This window comes from Mya arenaria, chromosome 15 (genome assembly GCF_026914265.1).
Source record: "Mya arenaria isolate MELC-2E11 chromosome 15, ASM2691426v1".
Classification (NCBI taxonomy): domain Eukaryota; kingdom Metazoa; phylum Mollusca; class Bivalvia; order Myida; family Myidae; genus Mya; species Mya arenaria.
In genome coordinates this window covers 16,076,203-16,095,841 of record NC_069136.1, presented here as the reverse complement: position 1 = coordinate 16,095,841, position 19,639 = coordinate 16,076,203, and the positions used below count along the sequence as shown (strand labels likewise).

At 33.7% G+C, this 19,639-nt stretch overlaps 1 protein-coding gene across 2 annotated transcripts; it reads right to left on the bottom strand.

Moving 5' to 3' along the window:
* Window positions 1-12,741: 12,741 nt before the first annotated feature.
* LOC128220383 (cubilin-like) lies at window positions 12,742-19,332 on the bottom strand. Of its 2 annotated transcripts, XM_052928756.1 has the most exons (12): window positions 19,200-19,332; window positions 17,838-17,864; window positions 17,233-17,454; window positions 16,933-17,042; window positions 16,399-16,639; window positions 16,119-16,238; window positions 15,412-15,446; window positions 14,843-14,945; window positions 14,726-14,791; window positions 14,329-14,453; window positions 13,700-13,949; window positions 12,742-13,120 (listed from the first exon to the last, which is right to left on the bottom strand). In XM_052928756.1, the coding sequence occupies exons 3-12, from the start codon at window positions 17,379-17,381 to the stop codon at window positions 12,967-12,969; spliced, it is 1,353 nt and encodes a 450-aa protein (XP_052784716.1). In that variant the 5' UTR covers window positions 17,382-17,454; window positions 17,838-17,864; window positions 19,200-19,332; the 3' UTR covers window positions 12,742-12,966. The 2 variants fall into 2 exon arrangements, with proteins under 2 accessions (XP_052784716.1, XP_052784715.1); XM_052928755.1 differs by having other exon boundaries at window positions 14,726-14,945.
* Window positions 19,333-19,639: the final 307 nt, after the last annotated feature.

Sequence of the window (19,639 nt, the reverse complement as noted above, 5' to 3'; positions counted from 1 at the left end):
CCAAACATTCCTAGGATACTAGGCCTTTCAGAACTTTTATATAATCAGTTTTAGCATCACCGTTTTTTTAAAAGCCAAAACACTTTATTCTAAACTTTAAAAAGAAAAAAGACAAAAAAAATGATAGGAACTATTACACAGTGCAATAACCTGTTTAAGGGTAGGGTATAGGTGAGGTCGAGAAACCGAAAATAAATCGTTTTAAGCCTTAAATTATTCTATATATGTATGTGTTAACTCCGTTGGAAATGATAATAAAATTGCATTTAAAAATCAATATTTTATTAACAACTGGTTGGAACAGGAGCGGCAAGATGTAAGAGAACGGGTGGAGATACAAACTATAGATGTAAAAAGTGTTTCAATGCAGCTGGACGGAAAGGTTAAGTTAAGGAAGTATTTATGGTAACTAGTGATTTCATAGCTGTTTACCGTATCAGGTAAGGTAATGTATAATGAATAATAATAAGGATTGAGTAAAAGCACCAGTGTGCGGGAGACGTAATTAATAAAGGATAACAGATCATAAGAACTCAAGCAGCCATGCATTACTAAAGAAAAAGATATCATAACAACGCGAAGAAATCAATTATGATAGGGCAATCTTAATAACCAACGAAGCATATAATACAATTCTGATATCGTTAAAGCGCCAGAGAACGTGAAATGCAACGAGGTGTAACGGATCATATATAAATACGTTGCATAAATGTAAAAAGGGCCGAGATAAATCATACCTTTCACACAATTTGCCGATATTATAACGAAGTTATAGAATGTTCATGTATGTAGCGAAGGATCAAAATCTTAGTATTTTTTGACACAGGCTAAAAAATTTTTTAATGGTTTTTAGTAAAAATATATTTAATCACCTCGCATCAAAACAGTCCTCTTGACTCTATAGTTCACGCAATAACTGTGGTATCAGCAATGCTCGAATTGTTTGAGAACCTGTCTCTAAACTTACTTGTAACCAAATGTAGGTATGTTGTTTCAAAAATTATCATTATAATTATACATCTTAATCTCGTTGTCGATTGGTGCCAAATAAATAACATGTCATTGCACCCAACTAAATCCAAGTGTATGGTAATCGGAACTATATATAAAACAAAACAAGTTAGTAAATTAATTCTTACAATCGATGGAACAGCATTAGAAAATGTGACTGTGCAAAAACTACTTGGAATCTATATTGATAATAACCTAAAATGGCGTCCGCAAATAGAATATTTTTGCAAATAAAATCAACTGTAAAATCTCACTTTTGAAACGTCTATTGTTCTTCCTCAATGATGAGATGAAACGATTGTTTTACAATGCATATATCCTTCCAATTTTAGATTATTGTTGTCATATTTGGGGCAAAGCAAACTCAAGTTACTTACATAAAGTTAAATCCTTGCAAATTAGGGCTGCAAAAATCATTCTTAAAATTCCTAAACGATTATCTTCAAACGGATTGTTACAAAAACTGCAGTGGCTAACGTTTACAGACAGGTGTAAATATCACTGTGCAACCCTTGTCTATAATACACTTAATGGAAAGGCTCCGATGTATATGTCTGAATTGCTAATCTTTGCAAATAATGAACACTATTCTCTAAGATCAACTTCAAAACAAGATTTAGTTTTGATACAAACACCGCGAACTAACTATTTCATGGATTCCTTTTCGTACTACATTATGAAGGTTTGGAATACTATTCCGGATAAAATACGAAATGCGAAAAAGTAAAACACATTTAAGCATAACTTTAAAGTGCACCTCTTGAAATCTGCATATCATTAGTTTCAAAAAAGTATATAATCTTTTCATTATCTTAAAAATTTAAATAACTGTTGTTTTATAAATTGTTGTGTTTTATTGAGTGTCTGTCGGCGTGTACATGATGTATACTGAAATAATTGTTATGTTAATTAAACATGATTTGTATAGAATAATTATATTCAAAACATCAAAAGTTCTTGTATAGGAATGTATAAGTGCGATGCAGATGTTTTATGATTTACCAGATGCATTTTGTTTTTGTTTGTTTGTTTTTCTTAATAGAAGGCCACATTGTAAATATGATGTTGTTATGGTTGAACCTGTAATTATGTCATAATGTGTTTATGCCTTCTCTAAATAAAGATATTATTATTATTATTATTATTATTATTATTATTATTATTATTAAATGATACTCGTCAACATTTGATTATATGCGGCTTTTAAGAACTTTCTTTGAGGGACTTTTAGTACTGCGTAGTATTGCGAACTGCGTCCAAATGTCATTGAACTACTTAAACCTTATGAAATGAAATCAACAAAACAATGATTAAAAGTTGTTTCTATCCTACAAACTTAATTTTTACCGTATGCATTAAACAAACATATTTACAACCATCGCAACTTGATATGAATGGTTCAAAATAACCTACATATTTCCATTTTAGTCAAGACATTAACATTTTTTTACAATTCTTTAAATTTATCAGTGTCCAAGTTGTCTAACTACGAATATCGCTACGAATGAGAGAGGTAACATAACTGCGTTTGCGAGTAAATTGTTTACACTGTAATTAGTCTAATATCGAAAACAAAATAACAACAACGCTGTAATGAGCTAACGGTTAATCACGTTAGAAACAATTATATAACTCATTTAATCCCTTACCAAGCCGGTTTTACTTCATTATTACCTATACAAGATTATTAAAAGTATATAACACAATTTTAACATTGAAACTTGTGTCATTGATTTGCTTGCATGATAAAGTCAAATATATTGTAGTAATATATAGAGTTATATACGATTTATCAGGTTTATCAATGAAAATAAATAAGTTCAATTTATTTTATATTATTGCTACCGTAGATATCTTTCAAAAACCACAAATGCGCTAATTTCAACACGGATGCAATAACAAAAAAAAACTATTTGCCAAATATAGATTATCAATCTGGTTGTTGCCTCATTGGTGGGTGTCATAAATTATCAAATTATTCTGAAATGTTATTTCTATGTACTTCTTTATTATTTTAAAGTAGTATTTTGTAGTTTCAGAGTTGTTGAGGTAAGGTATACCGTTTAGCCTTCCAAAAACCGCTCTTTCGTATTTTTCCCTTTCCTTTGAAGTCACAGAGTGGTTGAGGAAGATATACCATTTAGCCTTCCAAAAACCGCTCTTTCGTAGTTTCCCTTCCCTTTGAAGTTACAGAGTGGTTGAGGTAAGGTATACCGTTTAGCCTTCCAACAACCGCTCTTTCGTAGTTTCCCTTCCCTTTGAAGTTACAGAGTGGTTGAGGAAGGTATACCATTTAGCCTTCCAACAACCGCTCTTTCGTAGTTTCCCTTCCCTTTGAAGTCACAGAGTGGTTGAGGAAGGTATACCATTTAGTCTTCCAAAAACCTCTCTTTCGTAGTTTCCCTTCTCTTTGAAGTTACAAAATGGTTGAGGTAAGGTATACCGTTTAGCCTTCCAACGACCGTTCTTTCGTAGTTTCCCTTCCCTTTGAAGTTACAGAGTGGTTGAGGTAAGGTATACCGTTTAGCCTTCCAAAAACCTCTCTTTCGTAGTTTCCCTTCCCTTTGAAGTTATAGAGTGGTTGAGGAAGGTCTCTAGGTGATCGTTCGAACATATTCTCTTTAACAATTAACCATCAAATTGTAGTTTGTGGTAGAGGTAAGGTTTCCCAAAACAACAGCTATTGTATAGTTACTTGTTACCTAGAAGTTCACAGTGGTGGGGGTTGGTCCTTAAAACAACTTCTCTTGGATAGTCCCAATCATATTGTAGTTTTTGGGTGGTTGGGGTAATGTTTCCCATTCATCCCCCCAAAAACTAATGTTGGAAAGTTCCCCGTTACCCTGAAGTTCGCAATGGTTAAGGTAAGATTTCCCTTTGGTCCTCAAAACAACTTCTCTTGATCTCCATCACCTGGTAATTACAGTAGTTTCTTGTATTGTTCTCAATGAGTTTGTGGTTCTAGAGTGGTTGAGATAAGACCTCCCGTTAGTCAACAAAACAAAGCATCTTGTATTGTTCTCCATCACTTTTAAGTTTCAGAGTGATAAATTCTTCCGTTGATCCTACAAAGTGCTTCCTTTTATTATCCTCATAACTCGCTGGTGTAATTGAAATGACTTAAACATACACAATCAATTATTGGTCATTATTAAAAGTAACATCGGTATTTCAAGTTAATTATATTATGATCTATGTTAATTTTACGCAACTACATTGTAGAATTATTATAATTTCATTTGAAATTATGTAGTAAATACACGTAAAAGCTTTATTCTTACCCGCCGATCCTCCTCAGAGTGTCGAGCAGTTTACAATTAGTTACAAATATCATGATATGATATTGAATTCATAAAACACGTGTCTGTCATCAATGTCCTGTTTGAAAGGGTGGTTTTTAAAACTACATATGACTAGGATGGTCCTGGGGCTTGGTGTAAAAATAGTTACCTACTTCAAAAAATAACCTTTCTAATTTTGCAAGAAGGCTTGTGGCAATTTGATTGGGTTCAGATTATGAGATAGACATTAACTCAAGGATGCTGGGACATAGTACGTTATGTTACTAAACATTTCTTTATAAAATATTTAATGAATGACGTTTAGAGAATATAAAATGGAAGACTTTTAAATATGTGATATTGTTTGTTTTTTTGCTGCAAGAAAAAAGAGACCTGAGAAATTTGCTATGCAAAACTAAGCAAATCTAGAACTGGTATCCATAATAAAGAGAAACCCAGGGATACTTGTGTGTTTTCTCTGCCTAGCAACGTGTGCCGTGGCAAAACCATACTTGAAAAAAGGAGGAGATAATATGCAGGACAAAAAGGTATTTTTGCGTTGAATTTAATTTTATTTGTTCCATTCACTATATCTTACATACACATTGATTTCCATATAATCAGTTTTTTTCATTTTCCTTTACTGTTGTGGATAAAAGCTTTGATAGGACAACATCACAGATTTAAGGATAAAACAATGAATAATACACTTTTGAATTGTTATTTTTGAGTTTTTTTTCTTGTATATTTGATAATCAATTATTATTATTATAAAACTGAGTTATTTTCTTTGTTTAGAACAAAGTGATATATCCCAGTATCAATAGTTCTGTTTTACTGATATACAGACAAGTCAAAACTACTTAAGAATATGAAAAATATTACTACATCATAAATCTTTCGTTTATATTTTACTAGACTTTCTGTGCATACACTTAAAATTCGATCAGGTAGATATGCCAGAAATCGAACGCCTCAACAAGTAAGGAATTGTATAGTAATACTACTGATATTGAAGATTTTACATTCCATTGTTTAGTAATGTATTATTAATCTCAGAAAGAATTTCTTCGTTGTTATTGAAAAAACTCTTTGTTAACAAATATGAATAGTTTTTGACAATAATGAAAGTTTCTTTATATCTTAAAGACGCTCTTGTAATTACAGTGTTAACTTTTAAAAGATACAAGTTAAATTTAACTTCCAATTATATATTTAAAACAATTTACTTGTACATATATTTATATAAAAAAAAATATACAGAAACAAGCTCAGTAGCCAAAACTTTAAACATTAACCCCGTTTAATGGCACAGGGTAAACGCCAAAGACATAGAACAAAAAAAAAACACAAAAAACACACAAACAAGAAACATGGAACAACAGCACAGAACTCCACAAACAACCCAGTGCAGTTATACTATATGATAAAACTGGGTATGTATATCAAGGATTGTTAGGTACCGCCATGGAACGGTCAGAAAATGTGAATGTTAAAAATACGCATCGGTTGATATATGAACAATATACGTATTTAAGACGGTGTACGTTGTATGTTTTGTTCTGTTATGTACTAATATATTGTAATAAAACGCGCTTTATTATCACCCTTGAATATATGTTTAGTGTTGTTGATATTGACAAACATTTTTTATCTTTGTCATTTTTTTATCCTTTGATATCGTTTTATCCTTATCAAAACGTGTTTTGTTTGTATTCTGTTTCTACTATTATCAGGTAATATCAAATTACGAGATATTTCTCAAGAAAGTTTCGGAGGAAACGGGTATTCAGCAAAAACACTTGAATGTGCCTTGTATACAAGAATGGCTTCATGACATAAACGTAAGTTTTCAAAACGTAAAGCATGATTTTGTTTTCCTGCCATGCATTTGAGATTATCCATTATACACGTATGACGATACACCAGTTCAGGGTTTCATAATGATTCTTATCATGATGGATAAAGCTAATATAACCTTTGAATTTAATTCAATATTCTGCAAAATGACCCCGTCAAAGTTGCAACTAACTGTAGTGCGTACATATATGAGCATCACTAGACATCATATACCATATACGTTTCCTTTGCTCAGACAATTTCAACATTTATAACATAAACTTGTATTAAATTATTTAGGCGAAGCCTGTTTTTCTTTGGTCATGTTCATAAAGCATCTTCGTAAAAAATGTTCAAGTTATTGAAAGGCTGTTTTTTTCTATAAGTTGTATTAAAAGAAAACTAAGAATGTATTTACATAAACACTATAAAAATAAGTATGAACAAATTTTAAACAATAAGCGCATATGAATAAATGTGATAGCGAAAAGGTGTAGTTAAATATAATCACTGTTTAAAATTAGACAATTTGTCATAAAGTTAACGATTTTTACTAAGAAACACGATGAATAAGGCGCCCCACAGTCTCATTTGATTTTCGACATATGTTTTCATTTATGAATTACCTTAACAACATGATGATATTCCAACGAAGACATTTAATACCGAATAAGTATACTGCACAAAACGTAAAGCTCCAATCAGATAGTATAGATTGGTAACAAAATATGGGCGAAAGTAATAACACTCTCAGAGTCAATGAAGGGTATTATGGGAGCATATCATTGCAAACTTCTTTGACGATTAGCGTACGGGGTTATCCATTTTAATCTATATAATGAATAATTCGAATATTTATAACTTTCAGATGTTCAACCGACAGACGAGTCGCTATCTTCTGTTTCGTCGAATATTCTCTGCGCCTACTACAAGGCTATAGGTGACTACGGATTTGTTGCAATGTATTGCGTAAACACGGACTGTCCCTGGGAGCTTTTAAAACTTAGAAATTAACAAAGATCAAAGATTCGTATTGATCGTCTTTACCAATATATTTACATGAATTTAAACAAACCAACCCGACGTAAACGTTTTTATTTTCCTGAGTGGTTATATTAGCTTAACTAAATTCAACGAGTTTTCTACTGAGGTTTATTATGCATTTGCTTTAGCAAGATCACTTATAATGATTGCCTACATTTTAGAATCAATAAAGGCAATGACAATAAAGTATTTCCCAAATTGATACATGTTATAATCAAATAACCAATGAAATTGAATTGAATACGTAACAAAATGCATACAGTGCTTCATTGTAAACTAAAACTAGTTTTAGTTAATTCTCAATTTGAAATTTACTTTATTGTTATGCATCGTTGTATATCATATTGTCATAGATACTCGGTTTGTTTTTTTATCTCATTCAATGCTCATATTTGATAAAATACCATTTGAAATAAATGCTGGTCAAACAAGACTAATACTAATATTTAGGGTTCTTGATTATCACATTAAAGTATTTTGTGTCCTTTCTCTGTATATCGAAAATATTCTAGCTGTGTTACGTCGTAATATTTTCCAGTTTTCAACCGTGCAATACCCAAAATACGTTAGTAAATAAACTACAAGTAGTTTCCATGTCTGGCGCTTGACATCAGAGGGTATGCATTTTGGGGATTGAAGTAATGTTGTTCGCGCAATAACTTGTTCCAGGAATCCGATTCCAAAGTAGGTGAATATGAATTTGATTGAGATCCCATAATATTTATGTATCATTTAACAGTGTTTTGTTTGTTCAGAAAAAGAAACGTATTACTTTACGGACAATAGTAAGCATAACAAAATTTGCCTTTGACTTAAATAATAAAACATATCAATCAAATTCCTTTCCAATAATACCAACATTATATGAGATAATCATGTGATTGTGTAAATATAGACAGTACGAAACAAAACACACTCAATTTCTAAATTTATTTCTTTTGAAAAACATGTAAATGAAACGTTCTCATGGTCGCGAAAGTGCTAAAAATTTAATTTTAAGTTCAAAACTGGTTTGGGGGTTTCTCGATATTTTGCTGTCATTCGACTCTGGCACCTTACTTACGTCAATGCTGCCTTTGAATTTCTTCTCTGTAGATGCTACATCTAAAACAGTTAATACTTATTGTTGAATATCACACGAAGAAAAAAACAAGCAGAATACACAGCTAGTATTTTTTAATATAAATTTTAGATACTGTGTAATAATTTACAGTAACTTATTACACAAAACGGCTAAAAATAAAAAAGAGTGTCTCTTGTGCATCTGGCGATATTTGTACCTTCGACGGTTTGGGCAATAAGACCAATGATTACTATTTGCTTGCCGACGACTACACCAAAGCTACAACAATACTTCGTGTTTTACAGGGTGCCGAATAATAACGCAGAAACGCACTGATTTACAAAACTAGACTACTGATTATAATCCGGATTCTACCCATGGTTTATATTTCGTATTTACCATTTGGGTGTGCTGTGCGTTTACTTTGTATAATTTCGCTCATTGACTCAAGTTGTTCGTCTGCTGCTTTCTTGTACGATCTGACAGCAGTTCATATATGGCCCGTCGTTTCAGATAGAACCTGCTCGCCGACTCTGGCTGAAATACATTTACATGCTATAGTACATAAAATATACCGTAACTAGTGTCATCTTTTAAAAAAACATTCATTGATTTCAACTGTTGTAATTCACCATATATTTTTAGAAGTTTGCTATTTCGCTATTTCCGCTATTATGCATAATGATAAAGCGTAAACAGGGTTCGAACCTGCCAATTCATTGTGTTAGTATGTTAAGCTACGAAGTTTTTTATACATGTTATTCAAAACATCAGGGTTTGTTTTAAAGGCAATTTATAGAAAAATCGCCTGATGTTTGCGTTCTGCACGTTAAAGGAAACTAATAATAACCTGTGTACAGACGAGTGGCTACAGTCGCTCTCAGCGTGTTGTTGGTGTAGTAGCTTTGGAAATTTGCGCTAGAACACAGCTTACTGACCGTTTGTTGGAGCAGACGTACTCAAATGGGGCTGTCGCAGTACCAAAATCATCCTTTTTCATTCTCTATGTCCAAAATTCTATTTAACATATTATTCGTATCTTTTTCACTACTTTTTTTGTGTTTTATTGAGTTTAAAAAAAACTTTCAACATTTTTAGTCGATTTTAAGCGATAAAAATGAAGACTTTGGGGTTATTTACAGTAACATAATGTTACACCCGATAAACTGTTACTTGTGTAAATTGTAACATTAAATGATATTATGGCAAGAATATATATCAAAACACAACACATTTTTTATATTGATGTCATTATTAATTATGAGTGAATATATAACTGTTGAAAATTGTCATTAATAACCATAGTGACTATAACATGTTTGTTTTGTTGGCCTTATACTCAATAGAAATCAGGTAGATTAAAATGTTCCCGTGCGCTTAAGTCAGTGTCCAATATTTTAACTAAAGCAAAGCGTTATCATCATGATTTCTGTCAGTGTCTCATATTTTAACAAAGAGGAGCAATGTGAGAGAAATGCCTTAAACTGTCCAACATTTTATAGAAAGTAAACATCTCGGCCGTACGGGCCTAAATGAGTCTTTTTCTATGAAATATTGGACATATTGAGTCCTTTCTCTCTTACTGAAAGTAACTTGGTGTTTTACTGACCGTTCCAAGGTAGTTACCCCATTCATATTTATAAATATATTGCATGTGTGGTCTGTTTGTGTCGTTTGAACTTTTTGTGTATCTTGTGATCTTGTGTCTCTCGTTTTGTGTCTCTCATCTTGTGTCTCTAGTTTTGTGTCTCTCATCTTGTGTCTCTCGTTTTGTTTCTCTCGTTTGGTGTCTCTCATCTTATATCTCTCATTTTGTGTCTCTCGTTTTGTGTCTCTCATCTTGTGTATCTCGTTTTGTGTCTCTCGTTTTGTGTCTCTCATCATGTGACTCTCGTTTTGTGTCCCCCTTTTTGTGTCTCTCGTTTTGTGTCTCTCATCTTGTGTCTCTCGTTTTGTGTCTCTGGTTTTGTGTCTCTCGTTTTGTGTCTCTCATCATGTGTCTCTCGTTTTGTGTCTCTCGTTTTGTGTCTCTCATCATGTGTCTCTCATTTTGTGTCTCTCATCTTGTGTCTCTCGTTTTGTGTCTCTCGTTTTGTGTCTCTCATCTTGTGTCTCTCATCTTGTGTCTCTCGTTTTGTGTCTCTCATCTTGTGTCTCTCGTTTTGTGTCTCTCATCTTGTGTCTCTCGTTTTGTGTCTCTCATCTTGTGTCTCTCGTTTTGTGTCTCTCATCATGTGTCTCTCGTTTTGTGTCTCTCATCTTGTGTCTCTCGTTTTGTGTCTCTCATCATGTGTCTCTCGTTTTGTGTCTCTCATCTTGTGTCTCTCGTTTTGTGTCTCTCGCTTTGTGTCTCTCGCTTTGTGTCTCTCATCTTGTGTCTCTCATCTTGTGTCTCTCGTTTTGTGTCTCTCATCTTGTGTTTCTCGTTTATGTGTCTCTCGTTTTGTGTCTCTCGTTTTTTGTCTCTCGTTTTGTGTCTCTCATCTTGTGTCTCTCGGTTTGTGTCTCTCATCTTGTGTCGTCTGGGCCCTAGCCCTGTGCCTCTCAAAAGGATTTCTACTCTGTTCTTATTATTGGAATTAGCCGTATGATTCTCATTGTGTTATTGTGTGCTACCAAAACCTTCGAATGGTCATGTGATCATTCCGAGTGCGTGCAATTGAACGAAGTTTGGTAGTTAGAAAACATCAAACATGATGATGATGGTGATGATGATGACGATGACGATGATAATGATGATGAAGATAATGATGATTCGTTAAGACCCGTATGACGTATATATTTTATACGTTTTCTTTTTACATCTGTGTTGTTAAATATATTATTAATATAATATTGTCATTGTCAAGTGCACCAGAATAAGTACCAAAATGTGTTTTTTTTGTAGAGATATGTGGCATAAATTAAGTTATGTAAAATCATTCCCTTATCAAAGTCATTAATTATCTGCAGAGCGTTGAAGAGCGTCTGTTTGTACTGACTGAGCAGAGAAAGACCTTGTTGGCATTTAGGAACATGTCGATTGCCTTTGGATAGTATTCAGAGGAAAATTACAGCAATCACTGTTTTGAATTTCTATTGGGTCATGATTTAATGCGGTCTCTTTTCAGAAATTAAAAATTATTATTTCATTTTATAGCCACTGCCATATTTGTTTTTTTACAATTGAGTGAATACTTGGGTACTATTAAAATATAACATGACAGGAGCTATTATCGCTTCATATGGCGTAAACAGGAATGTAACGCCCTTTAGTAAAAAATTGATAAAGAATTGTTATTATTTCTGATTTATACTAAGAATGAACAATGTGCGCTTTAAAGGTCCTTAGATCGCATTGGGCATAACAGGGACAAGCCCAGTAGCGAAACAAATGCAAGGGCCCTATTTAAAGGCACAAGACTAAGGTGAAACAGACACTAAACGAGAGAGACATAACGTACAAACAAGATTAAGGTCTTGGAACGATGAGTGAAAAACAACTCTTAATAGATCAGTAATTAAGGACATGATACAAATTATGGTTAGAAAAATCATATAAGAATGACCCTTGCTCAATTTTGCCTCTGTCATGTCAGGAGATCAACTCGAGCACCTTTACACTCCACTAGGACAACTCGACTGTCTGAAACCAAAGTCCCAAATTCAAGCAACTGTGAGCCTGGTCCCTAAATGGCTTAGTTGAAAAGTGTCTTGTCTCAAAGGTGTATGACTTAAATACAAAAATAGCATTTTTGACGAAAATAGGGTTATTTTTTCCTCAAATAAAGTTATTTTTTGCTAAAATAAAGTAATTTCCGCGAAAATAAGATTTTAATAAAAATCTGAAAGTAGGGTTAGTTTTGGCGAAAATAACATTTTTGAAATAAAATATAGCTACATTTTGGCTAAAATAAAGTTATTTTCGCGAAAATAAGATTTTAATAAAAATATGAAAATAGGGTTAGTTTTGCCGAAAATAACATTTTTAAAACAAAAAATATAGTTACTTTTTAGTGAATTTGGTTTATGAGAAGTCTACACGACGGTGCCTAGTCGCAGAGATGTACAATAAGGTTCCAGCAAAAGTTATATCGTCAAGAAACCGGTCGAACACAGATTAGAATGAAACTCCTAATTTGACTCTCTTACAAGTATTGCTCTGTAAGACAGAATATAATTTGAAAACAATTTTAAATTCGAGTCTTTAGCAGAGGCAGTTCCAGGAATTGGTGTAAGAGGGGGCGCAACTTAGGGGCGAAACATTTACCGTGTGCGCCTTCCTCGTAAAAATATATTGTTTTAATACGGTTTTTATTTACAGAACCTATGAACGTTAGCAGTATTTTTTAATCAACTTATGTAAATCTATTGATGTCAATCTATGCAAATAATTGATTTAGAAAATTAGTAGAATAATTCGTTTAATTAATGACATTCTAAGCAAATCAAAATCGTATAACCATTATTGAAAAATGTTAACCATTCCATTAGCAATTATAGAACTAACTACAGAGCTTTTTCATTCGACTTTTATTTCTTCAATTAATCACAAAATTTCCATGGATGTACACTCTATATATTCCATATATATCCATGTACTTGTATCAATTAGATTTTAATCATTATAATGACTAGAACAGAGATATTGATGGTCACATGTAAGATATCTTATTGTTGCATATGTATGAAGAGTTGATATCTTGCATAACACAAACTAAACTTTAGGAGTGGTATTTGATGTGCAACTTAAGACAATATACAAAATGAATACAATGTTTTAAGGGACGATATGTACGTTGCCCGAAATCCTTGATGTGGTTCTGAATTGGATTGTGACAATAGGAAGACTGTCATCTGGTTAGTGTCGAAACATTGAAAGCCACTGGTCAGGATGTATTCACTGAAACATTTTCGTTATGTTAAGTTAGGTATAGATACTGGTTTTTAGTTTCAATGTAAGATTGCAGAACATTTTACTGCTTGAGCCCCAAAACTTGGCGAAAACTATAAAATGTTTACTTTTGATCTTTACGAGGTATATTGCAATATTACACTGAAACAGACATATTGCATTTTAATTTGAATGCCTGATAATGATATAAAATAAAGGTTAATCGTGGTTTTGGAGAAAAGCACGCTTAATTATATGAAAATGAAACGTCACTTTAAATTGTAATCAAGGATGTGAAAGTGGGCTTAACTTTAAATGAAATTTATATTAATCACTGTTTTAAGAAGTTAATTACCGTTTTTTTTACTTCACTAATAAAGCACTGAAAAGTGTAGAATGATGATTTATTCTCGTGTGATTGTTTTAAATAAAAAACAAAGCCTTTATATGAATATGTATTTTTACTTCTGGAAGACAAACTTTTAAATCACCACTTGGTAGTCACGAACATGTTTTAGGTTATAGTTAATTATTTTTTTCTGAGAAATTAAGTGCATCGACATTCAAAACGGTATTTCCGGTTTATACCTTTTCTCGTACGTTATAGTACAGTCCTCCCACTTCCAAGTCCCTCTCGGATGAGTCACGTGTAAAAGCAGCGTATCCATGTCACCAATGTCCAAGTGCTCTATATCCAGACAAAGTGTGCGCGCACCGGGGACGGAAATGTTGTACACGCACACCTGGTTTTCGTTGTAGGACATCGGATAGTTTAGAGACGTGAAAGTTCCATTACGCTCAACGAATGTCCCCCCACAGCTTGGCTGACTACGCGTGGCTATGACGAAAGTAATCAGTCAGCAGTTATTTATCATATGTTATTATGGTCAATAAAAAGCGTATGCTTACAGAAGCTCTAAAAAAAGACTTATTAAAAAAACTGACTGCGCTAACAAAACATAATTTGTGTTTAACGACATTTAGTAAAAAAAGACTTCTTAAAAAAAACTGACTGCGCTAACAAAACACAATTTGTGTTCAACGACATTTAGTTTGACTTTCTTCCAATATCATTGTCCTTTATTACTAGGCTTTTAAGTAGGGTATCTAAGTTGAATGACAAATGCAATGGAGAAACAAATACCGATCTCCGCATCTGTCGGAAACCGGAATAGCGAAAGCCTTGCCGCACAAACTTTTCACTGGTGAACAAATACCTGTTTCCTGGGTGAAATAAAAGACTGACAGATAGCCTTGCACAGAGAACTTTATCGCCATCGTGTTGGTTTCCGAGCAGATTCCAAGTGGGTCGCCTACCGTTTCGGAATCGATATCTTGTAAACTTAAAAAAGACAATATTTTAACCTACATCATTATAATCATCATCATCATCATCATCATCATCATCATCGTCATTATCTTCATTGTCTTCATCGTCGTTGTCGTCGTCGTCATGGTCATCCCCATCGCGCTCGATATCGTCGTCATCAACGTTATCATCGTATTCTATGCTACCCAAAAATATGTTTTATTGAATATTTATAAAGAATATGGTTAAAAATATTACCGTGTCAAATTTTAAAGATTTTAAAATGATAAATGAGTAGCCTTTACCTTGCAATCAAGACAGACGACTGGCTATTTCCGACATCAAATACGCTCATATTATATATTACTGATGAACCCAATGGCTGTATGCATATGTATCGCCCATATGGGACTACTATATATTTCATGCACGTCGTTTGGGGTCCGAACGGCGCATATATCGGCCTTATCCTTCCGGAAGTGTTTGTCAACAACTGTCCGTCCTGACAGCCGAGGCGTCCACTTTCTTCAATTAAAACACAGCATGAATATAATTATTATGTGAGGTTCCGCATGACAACCACATACACAGTGAAACATGAGTCGCTGCCTTGAGCTACACTGTTTGAGAGTTGAGACGGTTCAAGTAATGTTTACTATTGTTTAATCTTTGAAACAATGCATGACAAATGTTCTCATAACAAAAAATATAACCAGTAGTTGTTTGTATTAGGAAACATTGCAAACGATAAAGGGGAAATATTGGCGTAAATTATGACATCATGAAACCATCGTATCAGACTAATGTTGAATGGCATTACATGCATTCATATCAAGCTTAAAAGGAATTGGTCTTTCCCTAAATATGTCGTGGGTTCGATCCCTACCAGAAGTGTCATTTAAAATGGATTCCAGCGTTACTTTCTACTAAAGAAGATAAGTATGATTCCATAAATTCCATAGTTTTATGTCAGATATTAAAACTGACTTACCGACATGATCTTCCCATTCATTTGGTGCTTCCTCACTGAAATATATGTCCAAAAAGAGTGGCATTATATGTTAAATCCGTATTTTTTTATATGCTGTCCAGAACACTTCCTATTGAAAAGTATTCGGTTAACTGCAACAGACACAAGTAATTCCCTAAAAGAATACCAGCTAATAGGTACTCATATATTACTGTACAGTTAGACTTATGGAAATCAAAGAGAGGATTGAATATATGTTTCAACGAGAACAGAAATACATAGTTGCTTCCTTAAGGTTTTAAGACATTTGAAGTTCTGGCTTCAAAATATACATTACATACTGGCATACAGGGATTTTGCGAAAACATATTTTCTTATTTTTATTGTCTATCTCTCTTTAATCTATCTTTCTTCTTCTATGTCATGCTATTCAGTCACTTAAAACAAATTAGCATGACTGTGTTGTACCAAATGTATGTTTTTTATGCGTATGCAAAAAATGATCATATCATTACTTTCCAGTCCAGGCATTATTAGGACACATTAAAGGGAATGCCGTTTTAATGCTGTTTTATAATTGTTGCCGAACCCGATTGTATATCAGTACCTTATTATGTATGGCAATAATAACAAATATCGCATTCACATTAATTAAGTAAAATGATGTTACACTGCAAGTGATAAGAATAACGCACCATTATAAAACTTAACAGGATGAGCATATTTACCGAAGAAATGATCTGTAAGTTGCCCGAAATCCTGCTCGTTTAGAATATGATCTGTTCATTTGGTACACTAACAACTTGTTGTTTTGGGAACACCATGTGCCTTTCTTGCGGATGTTAATTCTGTAAAGATAAAACACAAACATATCTGCAGTTTTAATTTGTGATCATTACTTGATAGTCGCCAGTTGACAGAAATGAACTTTCTCAGACAAAATTTCAGGTCATTTTTTTCTGCGCAATGAAGTGAATAGACAGTAATAACCTTGTGTCCGGTACACACCTTGTCACTTTAGTTCCAGCCGAGTCCCTGCTTGAGTGAGATCGCTCAATTTCGGTCACTTCTAGAACGAGCCTAACATCGTGTATGTACTCTATTTCAAGACACACTGAGAGCACACCAGTGACGGAAATGTTGTACAAGCAAGCCTGGTTTTCGTTGAAGGACGACGGATTGTTTGGAGAACTGAGACTCCCACGACGTTCGACGAATGTCCCACCACAGCTTGGCGGACTGCCCGATGCTGTGACAAAATTGGGCAAACAAAAAAATTGTTTGATATTTGGTTTATGTTCATAAATTTCGGATGCTTACAGAAGACTTGAATGGAAAATAAGTTTTAAAGGTAATTGCACTTACCAAAGGGTATTTAAACCACATATATTCAATTCAGCGCCAGCTAAATTACAATTTCTGACAATCTGCACTGAATTTTTTTCACCTTTGAGGGGGTTAAATTTATTTAATTTTGAAGGCAATAAAGAAAATATATAGGTAAAGCACAACCTCACAAACTGTTAACTAGTGTTCAAATACCTGATTCCTGTGTGAAGAAAGATGCAGACAGATAGCCTTCAACAGTGAACTCTATCGCCATTGAGTTGGATTCCGAGCAGATCCCAAGTGTTTCAGAATAGTTTTGTAAACTTAAATGATAGAATCGGACAAAAGTAAATAATGTTTGTCATGATATTACCACACCATCATCAACCCCACAACCTGGAAAATCATAATCAGTATCGCCCTCTCCATCATCATCATCATCATCATCATCATCATCATCATCATCATCATCATCATCATCATCATCATGAATGTTTAACTAGTTATATTCACCTTGCAATCAAGACGGCCGACGTGTTTTTTATCCCGGTGTCAAATACGTTCATACTAAAATTGGCTGCTAAACGTATTGGATTTATGCATATATATCGACCGTGTGGGGCGATTATGTTCGTGCCGCACGTCACCGGTGATCCGTACATTTTATTAATCCACCCTATACTTCCAGAAGTGTTCGTCAGAAATGGTCGATTTGACAGCCGAGTTTCCCACTAGCTTCAATAAAAAAACACAAGACGAAAGTAATAAATAGACAATAAATTTGTTACAGTGTTTGAACGTTTCGACCGTACAAGATATATTTAGTATTTATTACTTTATAAACATTGCATATTGCATATCATTTTTCCATTACAGAAATAACAACTTTTAGCTTTTTATATTTTGAAATAGCAAACACATCGCAGCGAAAATATTAGCGAAAATATAAGTTGTATAATATAACCTGAATAAAACACCATCATATCAAAGTGAGGTGTTAAAGTGTCCTCCGAAAGAGGTCGTGGCTTTAATTCCTGCTAAAAGAACCTTCTCTCGATAGTAAACCAGTATTGCTAAGAGGTTAAAAGTTGTTTTTCACGATATCTTAACTGACTTACCGACAAGAGCCTCCCACCAGGCCCATCCTGAAAAAGATCGTAATCATTTTGGGCATATGTAGAGATACAGCACCTTTGGACGATTTAGAATCAGAAATGTATTTTAGCTTTGAGTGCCATTATTTTCGAATTCGTTTCCCGCTGCGCTATTGTATTCGACAGCAGTTGCCAGTGAAACGAAGGTGGTTACAGACATATTGGTATTTGGTATTTTAGTATGTAAATGTCTTGTACTGTTGACCGCTATAATAGTGCAGTTTAGTACTGTTGACCACTATACTAGTGAAGTCATGCATTTTTATACCGATTTAATGTTGTAGTCTTGTACCGTTGCTCACTATGATAGTATAATCTTGTACTGTTGACCGCTATGATAGTGAAGTCTTTGTTCTAGTGACCGTAATGATGGGCCAGTATTGTAACATTGCCCGCTTATCCTGTTTCTTAGGCCGCTTTAAAAGGGTAGTCTTATACCGTTGACAGATATGTTAGGCTTACACTGTTTCTTTTGTCATTTTGATAAGATAGTCGTGTTTAATAAGCCACTTCGATACGTTGACGGCTAGAATGTGTTAGGCGTGTATCGTTGTGTGCATAACATATTGTCCCTATCATACTGTAGTAAAACGCCGTTGCCAGTCTGGCATTGTTGCTCTGTTCACTATGTCTGGATCGTCTAGTGCCGATGTTTGCTACGATATTAATTACCGTGAGATTCGCTAGGATAGGACATTATAATTTTATTGTTCGCTTTATCGTGGGAACAACGAAAACTGTCCATAGCCTTTACAAATCGAAAGGCATGTTTGTGCATACAATCGAATAATATAATATTACCTACTGATCCAGTACGATATCCTATATTATGTATTTTGAATACGATAATATGGTTATGTGTTTACATCAATGTTCAATAATTTATTTGTGCCTCTACATTGCATTGTTTTATTATGTAACTCAATACTTTCATGTTAGTCATAAATTAGAGAGAATAAACGTGTTGACCTCACTTGACCTCGTAGACTTTCTCGCAAATTACAGAACATAAAATAACATAAATATAAGGACATATTTAGTAGATTAAACATTAAATATTTAACAACGATGGAGAAGAAATTTATTATATCGTATACTAAGTCACTATCGTTAACACGATATTCCGCAAGAGTGTACATTGTGTTGTGGGGAAAACCGGAGAACCCGGAGATAACCCACTTGTCCGGGTTGGAGACCACTAACCAAACCTGGGTCGCCTTAGTGAGAAGCGAGTGCGCTAACCGGACAACCCCATTTAACATCGGAACATATCAAAAATTCAAAGACAAAAAACAAACAATTCCGACAAATATATATCAAACATACCTGTCACAATATTCACGGTCAAACACGCAACAAGAAAACCAAGTAACTTTCCATTTACTTTAAAACAAGCCATTTTAGTAAACCATTTTAATGTTGTTTACAGCTAAAACGTTTATCGGTAAGGGCAAAACTATTTATACAAACAAAGCAATATGTAATTTCGTTAACGAGGATGATGATGATGATGATGAATTAATTAAATAAAACATTGGTATGTGTTTATGCACACGTTTTTGTCTACCGGCGATGTAGAACGTAATGATTGTTTTAATGATGCACTATTACTCCCAAAAAACTATTTACCACAAATAGTAAAATTGCTTTAATATACCAAAAAAAAAATGAAAACATGTTGTAAACGATGGTTCTGATGAAGGATACCGAGTTTAATTTGAAAGAAAAGTGCAGAATACACCGTATTTCTACCTTATGAGACAATA